The sequence below is a fragment of the Nyctereutes procyonoides genome, unplaced genomic scaffold, assembly GCF_905146905.1.
Source record: "Nyctereutes procyonoides isolate TBG_1078 unplaced genomic scaffold, NYPRO_anot_genome, whole genome shotgun sequence".
NCBI lineage: Eukaryota > Metazoa > Chordata > Mammalia > Carnivora > Canidae > Nyctereutes > Nyctereutes procyonoides.
Window position 1 is genome coordinate 7,840,288 of NW_026575140.1, and position 17,905 is coordinate 7,858,192.

At 56.4% G+C, this 17,905-nt stretch overlaps 1 protein-coding gene across 1 annotated transcript in view; it reads right to left on the reverse strand.

Annotated features, from left to right (window-relative positions):
* Nucleotides 1-17,905, reverse strand: part of SMPD3 (sphingomyelin phosphodiesterase 3) — an 82,665-nt gene that overhangs the window by 3,684 nt on the left and 61,076 nt on the right. The window contains exons 3-7 of the mRNA XM_055304993.1: nt 9,121-10,654; nt 3,942-4,017; nt 3,663-3,818; nt 1,987-2,076; nt 1,683-1,746 (exon numbers count right to left, since the gene is read on the reverse strand). Of these exons, the coding sequence (XP_055160968.1) occupies nt 1,683-1,746; nt 1,987-2,076; nt 3,663-3,818; nt 3,942-4,017; nt 9,121-10,449 (1,715 nt within the window). The 5' untranslated portion in view covers nt 10,450-10,654. The remainder of the gene's footprint in view (nt 1-1,682; nt 1,747-1,986; nt 2,077-3,662; nt 3,819-3,941; nt 4,018-9,120; nt 10,655-17,905) is intronic.

Below are 17,905 nucleotides of genomic sequence, written 5' to 3' on the forward strand. Positions count from 1 at the left end.
CCATTGGAGGGGCCTGTTTTGGGAAAGGGTCTTTGCAGGGACCCACTCCTGTGCCTTGTTTCAGGTCATCAGTGGGCTGGGGTTGCCAGGAGAGTACCCAGGCCCTAGACCAGGACTGGACTCTTGGGTCAGTCTATTTCTGAGCAGCTATGCCACCAAACCCTGGGTTTGCCTCTGATACAAGGATGATTGCTGTGGGCCCCAGGACTTGGAGACCAGGCATCCCGAGAAAGGAACCTGGAAGGCACCTGTAGAAAGAGCATGTGACTCTTGGTCTTGATGTTGTGAGTTTGGGTCCCACATTGGGTGTAGAGATTATATAAATAAATAAAACTTGGGGTGCTTGGGTGACTCAGTTAAGTGCCTTTGGCTCAGGTCATGATCTCAGGGTCTTGGGATTGAGCCCCACGTTGGGCTCCCTGCTCAGTGAGTAGGAGTCTTTTTCTTCCTCTCCCTCTGCCCCTCCCCCCATTTGTGCACATGAGCACACGTGCCATCTCTCTCAAAGTCTTAAAAAAAATAAATAAAACTTAAAACAATGTGGGATATGACTGCCATCCCATTTCTTGGGGGAAGGAAAGTGATGTGGGTCAAGGTTCTACAGGGTGCGCAAGGCGCTCAAGTGGGGCGTTAACACCCTGAATTCAGGTCTTTTGACTTCCTGTCTGCTGTTCCCTTCCTGCCAGGTTTCCTCTGGAGCTGGAGCACCCATTGTGGAGAGCCTTCATGGGAGACTTGCAGAGGGCAGGCGCAGTCACCAATAGACACCGCACAGGCCTGCCAGGTCGGCTAATGCCTGGACAAATGGAAGGGGCGCCTGGACACACACAGCCAGCAAACATAGGTTTCTACAAGGTCTTTATCAGCCCTGAAATAAATACACTAATGACATGCAGAACATCATTACATCTCAGAAATATAATCCATTACTGTCCTTTGCCTTTGATAATTAATTCCAGCATCAATGATCTAAGAGTTACTGATAGTCATTTTTAAATCATCATCTCATAAAAAGATAATTTTCTCGGCATAGGATGATGTTTCAAATTTAGTCTATAATCTAATTAATTGGCTCAAATTAGCTGTGAGGAGCCACTGCCATGACTCTGTGCAGTCTCAGGCTGTGAGTTATAAATTGGTTCTGCTGCTGGCCTCTCAAATGTGCCCTTTATGGAAGTCTCATCAGATTCCAGTATGAAGTTTGGCTGGGATGGAACTGTCTCTACTTTGAAAACAACTGGTTTGTGTTAGCTCTGCTTATATTTTAATTTGCCTAATTGGTAGCTACCAGCTGCCAGGCAGATGCCATACCCACGGCTCTTCCACAGGGGTCCTGACAGCCCTCGGCCTCACCCTGGGAGCTGCTGGTCCCTTTCCTGTTCCCAGAAGGATCTCCACAGGATGGGGCTCAGGGCAGGCCAGGCTCTTCTAAAGTGAGCCTGGACTCTGGTGCCAAAGTAGGAAATGCCACTCAGGCCCCTTGTCCTGGTTGGAGGCTTCTCCTTGGTCAGACCAGCCCCTGGGGTGGAAAGGTGGTCCCGTCTCCAGCCACCCCAGCTTCAGTCCCTTGTGTTCCCTTGTCTGCCCAGCACAGCCCAGCTCTCCACAGGGCTCAGTGCTCATCGCAGCCCCAAGAACCACCCTCCCCTGCACCAGTGGGAGCATGGCTGCTGGCTGCTTACTTCTGCAGATTGTCAGGGGTGCACACTTCCTCGTCGTAGAGGTTGTCTGTGTCCAGCAGGGTACCTGGGAACAGGGAGGTGAGAGTGGTTGCTGTGGGCAGGGCCCAGCCAGCCTCCAGGAGCCCACCGCCCAAGGGCAGGAGGCACGAGCGAGGGCTTCCTGCCCCTTCCCTTTGCCGTGGGACCTTGGGGCCAGGTCCTCAAATCTCTCTGGGATAGTGTTGGGTCTCAGCGTGCTGGGCTCAGGCCACAGTAGTGCCCCCCACCCCCAGCCCCATCAACCATGCCCCCAGCCCCAGCTCACCGATGGCCCAAGACTTCTCCTCTCCGGGCCCCAGGCGGCAGGGGTCCTTGTAATGTGTAAACAGGGAGTGCTGCTGCTCCAGCTTGTCGTCTGTGCACGGAAGGAGAGTGGGAATGCTGTGGGACTCAGAGCGTCTGCGGTGGAGGGCTGCCTGCCTCTGGTTCTAGTCAGTTACTCCCACTACGTACCACCAAGTCCCTGAGACCTGCCTCTGGGTGGGCTCTGTGGTCCCAGAGGAACCTGTGGTTCTTTTGTCACTGGCTTTCTGTGTCCTTGAGAATGCCTCCCCACAACCCTGGGGTGAGCTATTCTCCCGAAGACAGTGGTCATGGTCCCTCTTGGGCTCCAGGGTACAGTGATCTTGAGCCTTCCCAGATCTGATAGCAAACCCTACAGGGCGGTGGGCTGATGCTACCCCTACAGGCACTCCTGCCTTCACAGACTTGGGTGCCCAGGTTCAGTGAGGGGTGACTTGCCCTGGATTCCAGTTCGTCCTGCCAACTCGTGGAGCCAGAGACACCCCCCGCCCCGCCCCAGAGGAAGGACAGGCATCAAGTGGGGCCTGCCTGGGTGGAACACCCTCTGGCAGCCTCCTCCTTGGTGTGCCGCCTCCCCACCCTGACTCAGCAGATCCCCAGAGCACTAGCATTTGGAGCTGGTACCAGGTATATGACTTTGAGGGGACTGCAGGGCTCCAGTCGGGGCTGTGTGTTCCACAGTAGGCACTGTTCTCCCCACCCCCATGGAGCTGCCATCATTGTCAAAGGGTGATTTCCTGGTTGTGAACTCAGAGAAACAGCTGCCACCAGGTGAGGGCACCTCCTGTGCTCCAGGTGGGCCCTTCGGGTCTCCTGCCTTCACTGAGGGCTAAGCCTTAGCTCATAGACCCCATGTCCCACACTCATCTTTGGTTTTTCCTGGGGCTGGGACTAGTGTGGAAGGAGCCCAGGAGCCAGTGGACGGGTGGGGGGGCTGGAAGTGGGGGTTCCTCACATTAGCTTCTTGGGCCAAGGGAAGCTCAGAGCTGCCCAAACTCCCACGAGGTCCCTGGGACCGGCATGATCATCAAATTAGTTATTTAAGTCAATTATTTTAAAGTTGACCCATGATGGATTTTTAGTCTTTTAGACTAATGGTTAAAGTCTTTTAGACTAATGGTTAAAGGCATAATTGCCAGGGTTCAAATCCCAGTTCAACCACTTCCTGCCTGTGTGACCTTGGCCTAATTACAGGCCTGTCTGGGTCTCTGCTTCCTCTCCCCCCCTGTAGATCAACACCCTGCTCACTCTCAGGGTTGTTCTGAGATTTAAATGAAACAGCCGGCCCACAAACAGCCTTTAGAATCATGCCTGGTGCAAAGCAAGAGATGACTGAGGGCTTGGTGGGTAGAGCTAGCTGACTCGCCCATTGTCTGAGTTGCAGAGGCCCTGAGCCTTCTCTGTCAGAAGTTCATTTTTAGGGCATCTCTTTGTCTCCAGTCAGGAGGCCTCTGAGCTTTCTAGGCAGAGCGTGGGCTCTTCTCATTTTAGGATTTCTGGGGGGCAGAGAAATCATAGTCTTGCTAATATCTCACCCACATGCTCACGAGGAGCAGGAAGCTCTTCCAGCTGCATAACCCAAGCCTTTCCAGTTGTGACTGGAGCCCAGGCCCCGAGTGGGGAGGACCACCACTTCACCTGAGGAGCAGTTGTCAAAGTTAAGATCTCCGCAGATGACATCAAACGCCACCAGCTCCTCGGGGTTGGCTGTGCTGGACGAGGAGGTAGATTTTCGGAAATCAGCCAGCCAGTCCTGAAGCAGGTCCAGCTGCTCACACCGGATGGCACTGTCTTCTGTGGGGCAGAAGCATAGAGACCAGGTGGTGGAGCTGCCATCAGACCCCGCCCCGGCACCTGTCCCAGCGCACAGGAGGCAGATCGCCCTCCCCATGGAAAGCACGGGCCACCAGATCCTACCTGGCAGGGCATGCAGGTGTGTGCAGGAGATGTACCCGACAATTCTTTGGTCCTGAGGTGTGCTTCCCACCTGCACCTGTTGTGGGGGAGGGGAGGTGTTGATGATGAAATCATTATTGCTCTGAGTACAAGCTCATCTCTGTCAGCTCCTGGCTAGCCTGGGCCCAGGAAGGAACAGCACATGTCCTGCTTCTAGGACCTTCTGGTGCAGTGTGGGAGGCAGATGTATAAAGAAATACCAGCCTATGGTATGGTAAGTGCCACTAGCAATTCATGCAAGGCTTTATGGGAGGAAAGATGAAGTCACTGCTGATTTCCTCCCTGTAACCCTGCCATCTCCTGGTTACCAGAGTGTCCGTGTGGACGGCCCTCACGTGCCAGCTCCTTAGTTCCTTGTCCACTCCTGTCTGATAGTTCTTTTCCCCTTCCCTCAGTCACAGCCTAGACCTGATCCCACCCCTCCAAAGTCCAAGTCAGGCTCCCCTCTGGGAGCAGCCCCGCTGCAGAGCCTTGATACCCTTCCCGACACTGTGAGAGGACCCTGCCCTCTGTTCTTTCCCCAGTCTCTGCCCCTGTGGCTTCATGAGAAGCCCCTTCATCTGCTTTTTTTGGCAGTGGTTCCTGTTGGTTCCCCGATCTGGGATGATAGCTGTGGCCTGTGTCTCTACGGCACCCAAGTCATGGGCCTCTACCCAGAGCCCAGTCCTCCTATCTCCGCAGCAGCCTCTGCAGGCCTTCATGCTGCACTGGCCCCGACCTCCGTCTTTGCCTGCTGCTCATCTCCTTCACTGGAGATAGACTCTGGGGGAGGGGTGGAGTAGGGCGGGATGGCTCCCCTGAGACTCCCTGCCCAAGTGTAGATGATCCTGGGGGCTGTCTCCACAGGCTGGTGTAACGACATCACAGACAACTCAAAACAGCACCCAGTGGTGACCCTGATGCCAGCCTGAGCCCTTGTCAAGGCTATGGTCATAGAGGTAAGGGAGGGCTGCCCAGCTGGCCACTCTCCCAGGCCCTCTGGTCATGGCGCAGCTGCTAGAGGCCACAGTGGGAGAGTCCCCTCTCCCTGCCAGGCATTCTCCCTTGGATCATCGGTGGGTGCCTTTCCTCAGAGGTCTCTGGTTGGTTCCTTCTCTTTCTCTCTGGGCTTCCCTCCCACCTGATTCTCAGTAGTCTTCCTCGAACTTCTTTAATCCATTCCAGAATGGGTTTTCTGTAATGATGATATCCAGGACCCTGGGAACCCCCCAGGGAAGGTAACTGTAGAAGCCAGTTCTTGGCTGAGGGATGTATATCTGCTGAACATGACCCTGCCCATCATCCAACTAAGAGTGGCCTGGACTTGCCACTCTGCCACATCATGGGCCCACCACCCTGGGATCTTTGGGAGGCTTCCGGCTTTCTTTGTGCTGCCAAAGTCAGGTTGGCATTATTCTCCTCCATACGGGTTTCCGCATCATTAGGTATTCTTAGCTTTCTATAGCTCTTCATCTCCTTTCCTGACCTGGATGGATGCACATCTCTCCCTTCCCAGTCCCCGGTGGAATGAACATCTGGTTACTTGATAATGGGCAGGGCAGCCTGGATTTAGGGCTGTTTATCAACTCCCATGTTTACCATTCACCTCTTGCCCACAATCCAGACCCCAGCCTCTCGGCCTTTCAGTACCGCCAGCCCCTGGAATGTCTCGGGAAGTCACATACTATTGATGTGCTCTGTTGCAAAAACACACTTTTAAAAACCAACAATGCCCCTCAAAGGCCACACGATGGCGCTCTTGCGCCCTGCATTCATGGGCAATGCGACGGTTCCCCCTCAATAATAAGACACTGAGCACTAGTGCTTGGTGCTTCATGGACACCGCCTTGCTAGAGCCTTACAACAGGCCGGAAGGCTATACTAAAATTATACCAGAATTGACTTGAAGTTACGAGGCTTGGTTGGCTGAGGCAGGTTCATGTCTGATATTTGCTGCCCCTAGTCCAGCTCCTCACCCTACTGTCTGCTTCCTCAACTCCTGGTGACTTGGCAGGCTTTTCACCCATTTGAGGGTCTTACTGTGTCAGTCAGCCCCTCACTCACTCAGCACTTGGGGTCCCTGCCCTCACGGAGGAGGTACTGCTCGGCCCTCCCTCTGCTCCGCAGGGGAACTGCCCGGAGGGAGGGAAGACACAGCAGCATGGCCCTGGCTGCCGGTCCCTCAGCCCCTTGCAGCAAGTACCTCCGCCCCTCCCTCAACAGCCCAGCTCTCCAAGAGCCCCGTCAGCTGCCAGGATCCACTTCACTACTGCGTGCTTAGACGGATTGATTCTGCTCCGGCTTGAGTCCTCGGAGCTCCAGAGATTTGTGTTTCTATTGCAAAAACAATCACACCGAGAGGTGGTGCCTTTGCATCTTGGCGGGCGAAGGCTGTCAACAGAGAAGGGGCCCAGACCCAGAATCAGGCTCTCCCACACGTGAGGCAGCAGCAATTCCAGTCCCTTCCTTCTCAGGATGCGACAAGCGCAGGAAAGCACATTTTCCTCAGGCATAGATGTGCCACAGAGTAAGTGGTGGGGGGAGGAGGGATGTAGATGGAGGGAGCATGGGCCTCCACCTGCAGTCACAACCCACAGCTGCTGTCTTCCAGGCCCCAGCCCCTTGGGGACTGGCCTGTCTCCCAAAACCTCATTTATTTCACTCCTCCAGGCAGGAGAAACAGGCACGCTTTCACCAACAGGTGAGCTGGGTCTGCTGTGTATATGGGGCCCAAATGGCCCATTTTAATTTCTGTCTGACCAGAGAGATAGGCAGCGAGATGCTGGGGACAAGGGCTGAGGAACCTATGGAGGGAAAGCTGGCTTGTGCCAGCTGTGCTCTAAAAGCTCCACAAGGGTGGTGTGGCCAAACCAGGGTGGGACCAGGACAAGGGGAGTGGGGCATGGATGCCCCTGGGGGGTGGGGTGTTGGAGCAGAGCCCAGGGCAGGTGGAGTGGCCCAGGGGAAGGCTGGGCCTCTCCGTGGGGCAGCACAACATGAACAGCAGGAGTCCGACCTGGGACCTGAGGCGGATGGGGTGGGAAGGAGAAGGACAGCCCAAAACACAGGCGGATGGGGAGGAATGGCATCCTGGGCCATGATCATGCAGCTGGGGATGTGGAGTGGACCCAGACATATTTGAAAAGTGAAATTAGAGGCAACCCCAGGTGGCTCAGCGGTTTAGCGCCACCTTCAGCCTGGGGTGTGATCCTGGAGACCCGGGATCGAGTCCCACGTTGGGCTCCCTGCATGGAGCCTGCTTCTCCCTCTGCCTATCTCTGTCTCTCTCTATGTCTCTCATGAATAAATGAATAAGATCTTTTTAAAAAGAAAGAAGAAAGAAAGAAAGAAAGAAAAGAAAGAAAGAAAGAAAGAAAGAAAGAAAGAAAGAAAGAAAGAAAGAAAGAAAAGTGAAATTAGGAGCCTGGATAGAGGGGAGGGGCTCAGGGCACAGGCAGGAGTCAAGGTGGGGATGGTGGAACCTGGCTGATGGGGATGGGCAGACAAGTGAACGAGGACTGTGTCCAGGAGGCAGCGGGACACAGAGCTGGGGGCTCAGGAGAGAGATGCGGGCTGGGACAAATGTGAGAACCGTCAGCATGTATGGAAATGGAATCTGTGGAGTGACTTCCCCCGGGCGGTGTGTGGGGCTGGCTGTGGTGACCACTTGGAAATGAAGAGGCCTACCTACGTGGGGTCAGGTCGTCCTGCTATCAGGGCTGCCACCCCTTAGCTTGGGCTGAGAGCTGGGCAGAAGGCAGGAGGCCTGCCACGTGCTGCGAGATCTGAGAGGTGGGAAAGAAGTTGCAAACTGGGTTTTATGTGGAATATCTTGATTTTTTAAATGTTGGCTAACACAGGAAACGTTTTACTGATGTGGACCAAATTAAACAAATCTGCAGACCAGTTTTAGGCTAAGGAGCTGAAGGAACATCAGCAGTTAAAGGCTGGGTAGGTGACCAGGACCCTGGAAGGAATGACCAGAGAGGTGAGAAGAAAGTCCACAGCAGAGGGACCCTCCCAAGAGACTATTGTGATCCTGGTGGGCATGGTGGTCAGGGTGCCAGACCCAGGAGGGAGATGAGGGTGTGGGCTGGGGGCAGGGCCAAGGGGGGGTCCCCAGCCATGAACCATCTGTGGTAAAGTGGGTGGAAGGAAGAAGGTACGTTCTCATCCTGAGCTTGACAACATATCCCCTCCTTCCCCAGAAAGTCACTCCAGCTGCTGAGACAAAAATATATCCGTGGAACAGAACATTGATGAACCATATGCCAAAATGAGAAGGTAAGAGGAGTTCATTCGATTTCAGCCTCTCAGGCTAAGAATGGAGAGTCAAAGACCCCCAGCTCTGGGCCCGCAGAGTCACACATGAACCACTGAGCACTTGGAAGTGGAGTCTGGGTCCTGTAGCAATGGGCCAAACGTTGCTTCCCGAAACTCTGGAGACACTAAGAGTGGCTTTTGCTTAGGGAACAAAAAGCCAACACTCGGAGGGTGTCAGGCTCAGTAGAAGATAACGGGTAATGACCAAATTACCATGGTCTAAAAACTCCTCCAATTGCATCCAAATTAGCAGAAATAATTATGATTCACTTTAATTAGTGACTATGGAAGTGAAGCCTTGGGCTGTTGGGCAGAGTGCCTGGCACAGCAGCTGCATGACAGCCAGCAGGGAGGGGGCAGCTGGCCAAAGAGGCTGCGGGCCTATGTGAGCTGGCGTTTGCCCCTTAACGGACTGGGGGCCCCTGCCTCCTCCTCTTCCCTTTATCTCTGCCACCACTGCTGGCCACCTTCACCACCGGCCAGGCACCACAAGAACCCTCCGGCCTCAAGCTTGCTCCCTACCCCATGAGGGTGTGCACAGCCCTGATAGCAGGACGGAGTGTGATCTGCTATCATGTTGCCCCCACTTCCAAATGAGGAGATAAAGGCTCAGAGATCTGAGGAACTTGCTCCCTTAAGAGCACCTGGCCAGGTTGGTCTGAGCCTGGACCCTCCACCCTTGTCTCTGAGCTGGGCGCCCACCGGTTCAGCTCCACGAAAGGCCTCGCCTGCCCCCCAGCCCTCCAAGAGCGTAAGGACCCCTGGCTGCAGCCCTCATCCCCCGGTGCCTCTACAACAGGCTGATGTGAGCCCCAAGGTCAGGGCCACGGCCTCCTACCTTGAGAAACAGCGCTCCTTTGGAGGCCAGGCCGTCGGAGCGCCGCCCGTTGGGGTAACAGTGATAGGCCACGTCCATGATTGGGTAGCGGCTGGCGAAGAAGAGGCCACTGTTGAGAAACTTGAAGCTGCAGCAGCCTTGGCAGCCGTACACCCCGACGTCGTACAGAATGTACTCGAAGTAGCCGTGCAGCTGGTCTTTCAACTTGGCGGCTGCCCGCTTGTCAAACACCTCCTGCAGGCACAGGAAGTCCAGGTTGGCGGGGAAGAAAGCGGAGACCTCGTGGTCAAAGGCCTCGTCCGGGTGCCGCCTCCTGCGCGCGGCCGCCTTCTTCACCCCGGAGGCCTTGTAGGGGAACTTGCTGTTGGTGGCGCCAGGCTCCCCGCTGCCACCGCCGTCCGCCGCGGCCCGCGTCTTCACCAGGGACTCCCTGGAGGCCGAGGGGCTGCCCAGGCTCCCCGAGTCCCCGTCCCGCTGGCTGTGGTTGGGCGTCTGGCCCTGTGGGCTCCCGCCAGCCCCGTTCCTGGTCTGGCCCCCGGCAGCGGCAGGGTCATCAGCTTCGGGGGGCCGGCCCCCCTCTTCGCCTCCGATGCGCACAATGCAGGCGTCCTCAAGGCCAACCCCCTCGGCCAGGTCCCCGGAGGCCGGGCCGTTGGCAGCCTCTTCACTGGGGTGACGCCCGCCGTCCCCCTTGTATTCCACAGAGGCCGTCCTCTTAATGCTCCCAGGGACGGCCCGGGCCACGCCATCACTGCCCTGTGGTGACACCAGGCTGCTGAAGCTGGCCGCGCTGATGGAGGTGTTGGTGGGCGAGTCGATGTAGATTTTTATCTGGGGCCGACTGGCCCCGTTTCGGATTCTCTGTCCGATCTCTCTGGCCCGCGCTTGGGTGTTAAAAACGTTGTTGAGCCTGGCCAGCGAGTCAGGGAGCAGGCAGAGGTTGGCAGTGGCGAAGCAGAAGCTTTTGCCAGGGCCTGTACCCTTCCATTCACTGAGCAGCGCCGCCCCACTAGCCGAGCCCTGGTCCTCCAGCCGGGAGTAGATGTAGGGTCGGCGGGCAGACTGCAGTGGGGACCAGAGGAGGAACCCAACAAAGGCGAAGGGCAGCGAGGCAACCAGAAGGGCCAGGTAGATGGGCGTGAAGAGCACGGTGCAGAGCAGCTGGAGGTAGCACGGGTCGTCCGCCCGCTGGCGCTTCTCATAGGTAGTGGGTATGAAGGAGGCCACGAGCCGGTCCGCCAGCCAGTAGCATGGGAAGAGGAGAGCCCAGGACACGGCGTGCAGGGCGGACAGACAGCTATTGGGAAAGGGAGCCGTGTACAAAACCATCGCAGCTCACTGGGCGCCGCAGCCGGCCCTACTACATGGTGTCCGTGGCAGCGCGGGCACTTTCCTGTGAGGGGTGGGCGAGTGGGGGGGGCAGGTGCAGGAGGGGTCACCTCCTGGTGAGATGCGTCTCTGGGTGGTCAGTGGTGAGTGTTGGCCAGCCAGTCATGGTTCACCTCAGTGGGCCATACTGGGCCTGCAGGGGAACCTGGAAGATAGAAAGTAAGGGGCTTGACTCATCCTTAATGGAGCAGGTGGGATGTTGGGGCCACTCCCTCCCTTCACCCTGTTCCTGGCTCCCCCATCAGAAGTAGGAGTATTCTGCCTGTGTGTATTTGCTTTTCTTCTCTTTTTTTTCCTATTTTATTTTATTTTTAAAGAATTTATTTATTTATTCATGAGGTATACACAGAGAGAGGCAGAGACATAGGCAGAGGGAGAAGCAGGCTCCCTGCGGGGAACCTGAATAGAACTCCATCCCAGGACCCCAGGGATCATGACCTGAGCCAAAGGCAGATGCTCAACCACTGAGCCACCCAGGTGCCCTGTGTGTTTGGTTTTCTTGCAGTAACCAACTTGGTGACGTGACCCTCTCTAGCTGTCCATCTTGATCTTGTGACCTAATTGCTCAAAAACAGACCCAGGATTTTGGGAGCAGCCTAGCTTTGTGGGCATTTGGGAGGCAGCCTGGGGGATCCTGGAGGATGCCTGGGCCTAACACTGGCCTGAAGCAGCCAGAAGTGTTTTTGGAACAGGTAAGGGGTGACCCTGGTTCAGAAGAGCCACAAACAGAGCTGCTTGTCACTGAGTATCCTTCAGGTCAGAACAGAGGGAGCAAATGGTGAGAAAAGGGGCCAGAGAGTCCCAGGGTGGGGGGCAATACAGCTGGCAAGACCCCGGAGAGAGGGGCTTTAGCCACAACCAGCTCTCACTGCACCCCATCCTCCATCATGAGACTACTCTTACACTCCCACTCCTGCTGTCCCCCCCCAGAAATCCCCGACCAACCAGGATCTAGGTACTGCGGGGGCCTTACCAACTTTCTGGAATGATGGTCCCTGTGACTTTTGGAGAAGTGTCCTGGGGCTGTGAGGATCTGGCCCAAGCTTCTCCCCTAAGCCTGAGATCCAGCCCCAGAGCCCAGCTGAGGCCCATTGCTGGAGGACTGAGTCCACCCCAGGTTCCTGTCCCAGCCGGTGCCTGAGCCTCATTCCAGGCCCCAGGGCCCTGCCTAGCAGAGGCCCCCAGCTGCAGTTACAGCGCTGAATGTAGAATTGATAAAAACAAGAGTTTGGAGTGTTTGCCCAACCTCCAGAGACCGTCGTGATCATTCTGCAGTGAAGCTAGTATAAGCATAATCTAGAGTCTTTGTTACCAGATCTGCGGGGGGTTCATTTCCTGCTCACTGTCCCACTGACCCAGTCCAGCTTCTGCCCTGGCGCCATGGGGGTCTGTGCCCATGTTCCAGCCATCCTAGCCCCACCGCCTGTCTTCCTCCTGCCTCCCTGGTCCCTCCAGCCGGGACCCAGGTGCCACGTGGGTTCAGCCCCTGTGCTGGCCCATGACTGCATCATGCTTCACCCACTTTCTCGGCTTTCTCTCCATCAGGCCATCTTCCACACAGGGGCTGGAGGGATTTTGTCTAATCTGACTGTCCGTCAGATACCCCAAACCCTCTAAAGCCTCTCTTGGCCCTTTCTGGGGTGTTTAGTCTCCTAGCCAGGCCAGCCGTGTCTGCAACCCCATCTCCACCTGTGCCCTCTCCCACTCGGGGGGGATGTGGCTTCCTGCCTGTGCCCTGCCCCTGCCCTAGCTCACCCCTTCGCTTCTAAGACTCAGCTCACAAATCATCTCCTCAGAATGGCCTTTTGCCCCCCCTTGGCCCCTCTTTGCCGGGTGGCTTAGGTATAGCCACTGGGGGCTCCTGGTCCCCATTGTACACAGTCTGGTCTCTGCAGCTCTAGGTCATAAATGCTCATGGAACACGGCCACCTCCCCAGCAGACCAGGAACTTCCCAAAAGAAGGGGTTGCACTGAGAGCTTGGTGGGTCCTGGGGCTGCAGCAACGGAGCTCAAGAAATGGGCGGGTGAATGGAGGTTGCTGTCTCCAGGCCTGAGGCGCACCTGTCACCTAAGGGCACCTCCATGGCTGTGTTTCCAGGGCTGATTTAGTGGGAATGGGGTGCTCGTTCCAGACCAGAGCTTAATGTCTAAGATGAACCTTAGCTGGTGTTGGTGTCTGGTTCTGGAGGATACATTTCACAAGGATTTTTCTTTCTTCGGGGGGAAATCCCTTTGAAGGAAACACCGGAAGGTTGGAGTTTGGGGAAGCAGGTGTGTCTACTCAGACCACAGCTGTCTGGCCAGGAGCCACGGGAAACAGTTCCTTGCAGACAGCTCTGCACTGCACCTCGGCTTAATCTGGGAAATGCCATGCCATCCGCCTGGGGGCACAGGGACCATGTGGCTTTGTCTGGTGCTGTAGTAGAAAGGCCTCTCACTGAGGTGTGGGCAATGAGGCTCACTGTCAAGGACGTTGGTGAGGCCAGAGGGCCAGCCACTGGGTCCCTCTCCCCTTCCCCATGGGGCAGGGGTTGAGGAAGCTGTTTCAGAGAGGATGGGAGGAGACCCCTGACATCTGCCTTGGAGTCCCAAACCAGACAGTGACCTTCACCACCTGCTCCACACCCAGCCCAGGTCCTGGTCTCTCTCTGAAGGCCAGGCTCTGTGTGAGGGCTGTCCTAACCTCAATGGCTTTGACTTTGGGGTCTGCTGATTCAGAGGTCTATGAACTTAGGCAAGGCTCTGGGTCTGGGGCCCTGAGACCAATTTTATAATGACAGTGGCTGAAATTGGAGGGTTTGTTGCAGGCTTGCTGACCCTCTGTGCACATGATTTTTAACCCCCCAGCAGAGCTGTGTCACCTCTGTGGCCCAGAGCTCATGGCTAAGTACTTAGAGGGACTAGTGGCTGTCCAGAGTCCTCCCATGCCTGCCATTTGACAGGCTTACTTATTCTTTCTTTAAAATCCCAGCCATTTCATTTGAATTTAACCTGAAGTTGGGGTAACAGCCTACTGGTTCCATCTGTGCCGGTGGGTTTGGCTGCCTTCGGCACAGCGGGCCTGCTCATGGCAGTGTGTGGAGGGCCAGCTTCAGACTGGCTGGAGTGAAAGCTATGGGAGAGGGCGCAGAGCTGCCTGCCTCAACCAGAACTAGAGGAAGGAGTGGCAGGTCCTGGCCCTGCAGGTGGGGACAGTGGCTTGGGATAGTTTCTCCCAAGGCTCCAGCAGCCACTACAGCTGGCACCAAGGTGCTGGGGGTAGGGGTGTAGGCCAGACTTCTGGGGACCTCCAGACACCACCCCCAAGTGCATGGAGGGGGCCCACACCTAGGTCTTCTTAGCTCTTCCCTCCTCTCCCAGTGGCCCAAGATCACCGGCCCAGCCTGGCCAACACCATCTTCACCTGAGTGCCTATCCCACCCCACCACTGTCCCTCAGTCCTCCATCTCAGGCCAGAATGTGCCTGGTGCTCAGAAGAGCTGATTACACCTTCCTTTGGTGGTCCCATTATCTTGGAGGAGGAGACAACCCTAAGACAACCCCAACTCTTTGCCCAGCCCCACCCCCAAGGGGTCCCTCTCACCCTCGAGGTGGATGCAAACTCTCTTCATCACAGGGCCCCTGAGAGAAATTCCCAAACCTTCTGTTCTCCCTGTGGCTCATCCCTCACACTGGCCGGGCAGGGCAGGGATCCCTCTTCAGCTGCCCTGTGTCCACCTCCCCTCTGTGGTGGCTCCAGAGACCCTTCTGGGCAAGCTTCCTCCCAGCCCCGCCTGCAGTGGCAGTGAGTGGCCAGGCCTGACCTTTCTGCCTCTCCTGGGCTGGCCATAGGAATGGTTTTGGTCTCCATTCAGGCCTCAGTGGGTGCGAGGCGGCTGGCAGCGCCGGGGCCACCACAGCGTTCCTCCAGGGTGTAGCAGAGCTGAGCATCCCAGCTCTTCGTGGCTGCCGGGCCCTCGTGCCCACCCCGCACCCGCCCGCCATCCCCAGGGCCCTGGTCAGAAGGCCCCCCAGCTGCTGCCCGCCCGCCCGCCCGCCCGCTCCTGCGCGATCCCTGCATCTGTGCACAGAGGCTGCTGACGCACTTGACACAGAGGGGATTGCTACCAATGGAGCCAGTTCCTAAAGCTCTGTGGTTAATTATTTTGTCTCAGTGAAATGAAAGGAGGATAAACAAACAACAACACATTAATTAGTCTGATCTGCACTTTCCCCTTGAGAGAGGGGAGTGGGGGCGAAACTCCAGAGGCTGGGAACTTCCCAGAGAGCTTTACAGTCCTTGGGGGGCACCCAGTCTGCACCTGTGGGCCCTTTGTCTTGTCTGTCCGCCCTCGGTGGGGCAGGACAGTGTGGGTGGCCTGGCCCAGGCTCAGCCTCCTGGCGAGGAACACCCCACACCCCGCTCTCCATCTTTACCAAGCAGAGTCCACCATGGGCGTCTCTGATGGGGGTGACAGGTCCCTCAAAGCCACATGAGCTGTAGCCACTCGATCCCACACACTGGATTGCCCTTTCAGTTTCTTTTTTAAAGTAATAGTCACTCCTGGGTTTCTCCCCAATATGAGTCCTGGCATTGGCTTCCTGGTTGCTCAGGATGTCCCCTCCTCCCCCGCTTGCCCCAGTGCCCCAGTCTCCAGAGCTGAGCTTGGGTCCCAGACACCCTCAGGTCCTCGTGGTCACTCCGGAGCCCTAGGATTAGTGTTGGAGGCTACCTAGTGCCCCAAGAGGGGGCTCCTGGGAGTCAAGCTGTCCTAGAAGTGGAGACCTCAGGCTGGCCCCCTCACTCCCTGCTGCACGGTTGCTCAGCTTGCACTCAGGGGTCAGGCTCACTGAGCCTATCTCATGATCTCCGACAACGTGGGGTCAGCATTACCTGCCTCCAGGGCTAATCAGGAGGACTTATCCTTCCCTACCTCCCCTCCTCTTCCTTGGGGGCCTCCTCAGCTGAGCTTGGCTCCTCTGTGTTCTGGCTGCTTACACCCTAATCTGTGGATTCAGTGGATTTTGAAGATGGGACAAGCTGGTTCTGCGCACTGTGCTGGGGGCAGCCTGAGCCCACCCACCAGTCTTCTAGGCTCCTAACTGCCCTTCAGATCCACAGAGACCCATTCACCCTGTTGAGGCTCAAGCTGCCGGCCTTCATGGACATGTTCCTTTCCCCACAGTGAGGACCGGACTGGGCCTGACTGTGACGAGCAGCCCCGGCTGCAGGCCACGCTGGATAGAGGGAGCAGATTGGTTCACAGGCTGATCTACCTGGGAGGGCAACTTGCCCGGGGCAGTTCGGGACCCAGACAACTGTAAGTCCAGATGGGAGAGGAAGAGGTGGTCACAGGCTGGCCCGGGAGCTCATATACTGGCGACGCCTGGCCAGGCATGGGGCAATGACAGAGAGAAGCTCCATACCAAAGTTTCTCCTGTGGGTTACTGGTATCTGTAGTGACTCGACCTGCAGCCACCACAGCACGGGGGAGGGGAGACTTGGACTGCTGCTCACAGGCCTAAGCCAAAGGTCCTCCCTCACACACCTCCCTGAGGGCTGGTTGCTATCTCTTGGGGAGGGTGTCCACAGGACACCTTGGTCAGGCCTGTCCTATTTGATGTTGAAGATGGCGGGGAGGTCCCCAACAGCCTGCTTGGGTAAGCTGCAGTGGACAGGCCCTCTGCTACTGGATACCACGTGGGCCTGGCACCAGGACAGCCATCTCATGTCCCATCTCCCTGGGAAATGGACCTGGCGGGCATGCTGGTACATAAGACCTGCTGCACAGAGGATCAAAGGGTCCTAGGTGAGTGCTGACTTTGACTCTGAATTTCTCCTGCAGTGGGAAAGTGAGCAAGCCAGACCAGTTCTGCTGGCCAAGGCAAGCCCTGGCTCCTGTAAGGAAGCCTGAACCATCTTGAGAGATGTCTGAGCTTTGGAGAACTTTTGGGAAGTTGATGAGGGTCGGGAGTTGCCCCAGGCTGGGCAGAGGATGGGACCTGTCCCTCCTTCATAGCCCATCCCTCTGTCCTCATGCCTGCTGAGCCTTCTCTTCCCAGCAGCTGGGCTGGGAATCCTGGAGCAGAGGGACCTCCTCCCATCCTCCCTGTGTCCACAGGCTCATGTCTAAACAGGCGCTGGCCCAAGCCCCAGGTTTCTGCAGGAAAGACTGAGAGGATTGCTCCAATCCAATTACCCAAATGTGCTTGTATCCGCTGGTGGCGCCGGGATTGGGCCAGCCCATTTCTGCCTGGATGCCTGCCGCCTGGGGGTTGGCATAGCAACAGGAGCTCTGAGCTGCTGAAACTTGGAAGTCAACTGGTCACTGGGAGGACAGAAAGACTGAAGAGGATGCCTTTCTAATCCTTGAAAGTCACAGGAATGGAGTCTGGGGTCTGGCATGAACATGTGTGCTGTAGCAGCAGCTCCCAATGACCTAGGCATGCCAGGTAAATGCCCACTGACCCTTCTAGATCCAAAGCATCTGTTCCCTTGTCTCTGAAGCCCTCCCCAACTTCTCCATCCCATCCATACCCTCCCTGCCCTGCACACCCACCAGCTGTCCCTCTAATCGGGCCCGTGTCTATTTGCACGTCAGGCCCCCACCAGCAGCCCAGCAGTGCCTGATAGAGTCTCTGGCACCAGCACAGGCCCAAGTCCTAGCCTGCTCCACCCCTCTGGCGGTGGCAGACCCACTTTTGTCTGCCCCACTCCATCCCAAGGAGAGGGCAGTGAGCCACACTAGGTCCACTGGCACCACCGCCCCCCGGCCCCAAGGTAGAATGGTCATATCACCTAAACTTTCACTGGTGTTGTTACTGAACCCCACAGGAAAGAGGCCTGCATTTTCTCTGAGATGGAAGCATTAAGAGCCTGAAGCTTCTGGAGTCTTCCCTGAGAGTGAATCTAATTCAGAGGAAAACAGACCTTGGGGCTGGAAGGAAAGAGTCCTGGGGGCACTTGAGCTCCAGTTCTCCTGTGCCTGAAGACAACAACCCTAAGAGTTTCTAATCAGTGAGTTTGCACATTACTCTTTTCTTTGCTCTAGTCAAAGTTGCATTTCTGTCACTTGCCACCAAAGGGATTCCACCGAATATATACCAGTGGCCCAATCTTTCTGAAACTCAGGACTCATCAGTTTGTCTCCTGGGCAAACTCCCCCATCCCGGCCTGTACACTGGACAAAGGGGGGCCTTTCTCCTGAGTCCCTGAAGGCCCTGTGAGACCTGATGGCAGGAGTCCGTGCCTATATGGCTTGAGCATCCCTCAGGAGATAGCAGTGCAGGTGTTACAAGCACAGAGTTGGTGTCAGATGTGCCAGGTTCAGGTCCTCCTGCTGGATATTGGGCAAGTTGTTTCACTGACTCTGAGCTGTAGTTTGCTCATCTGTTCTGCATACATGTCTGTGTCTCA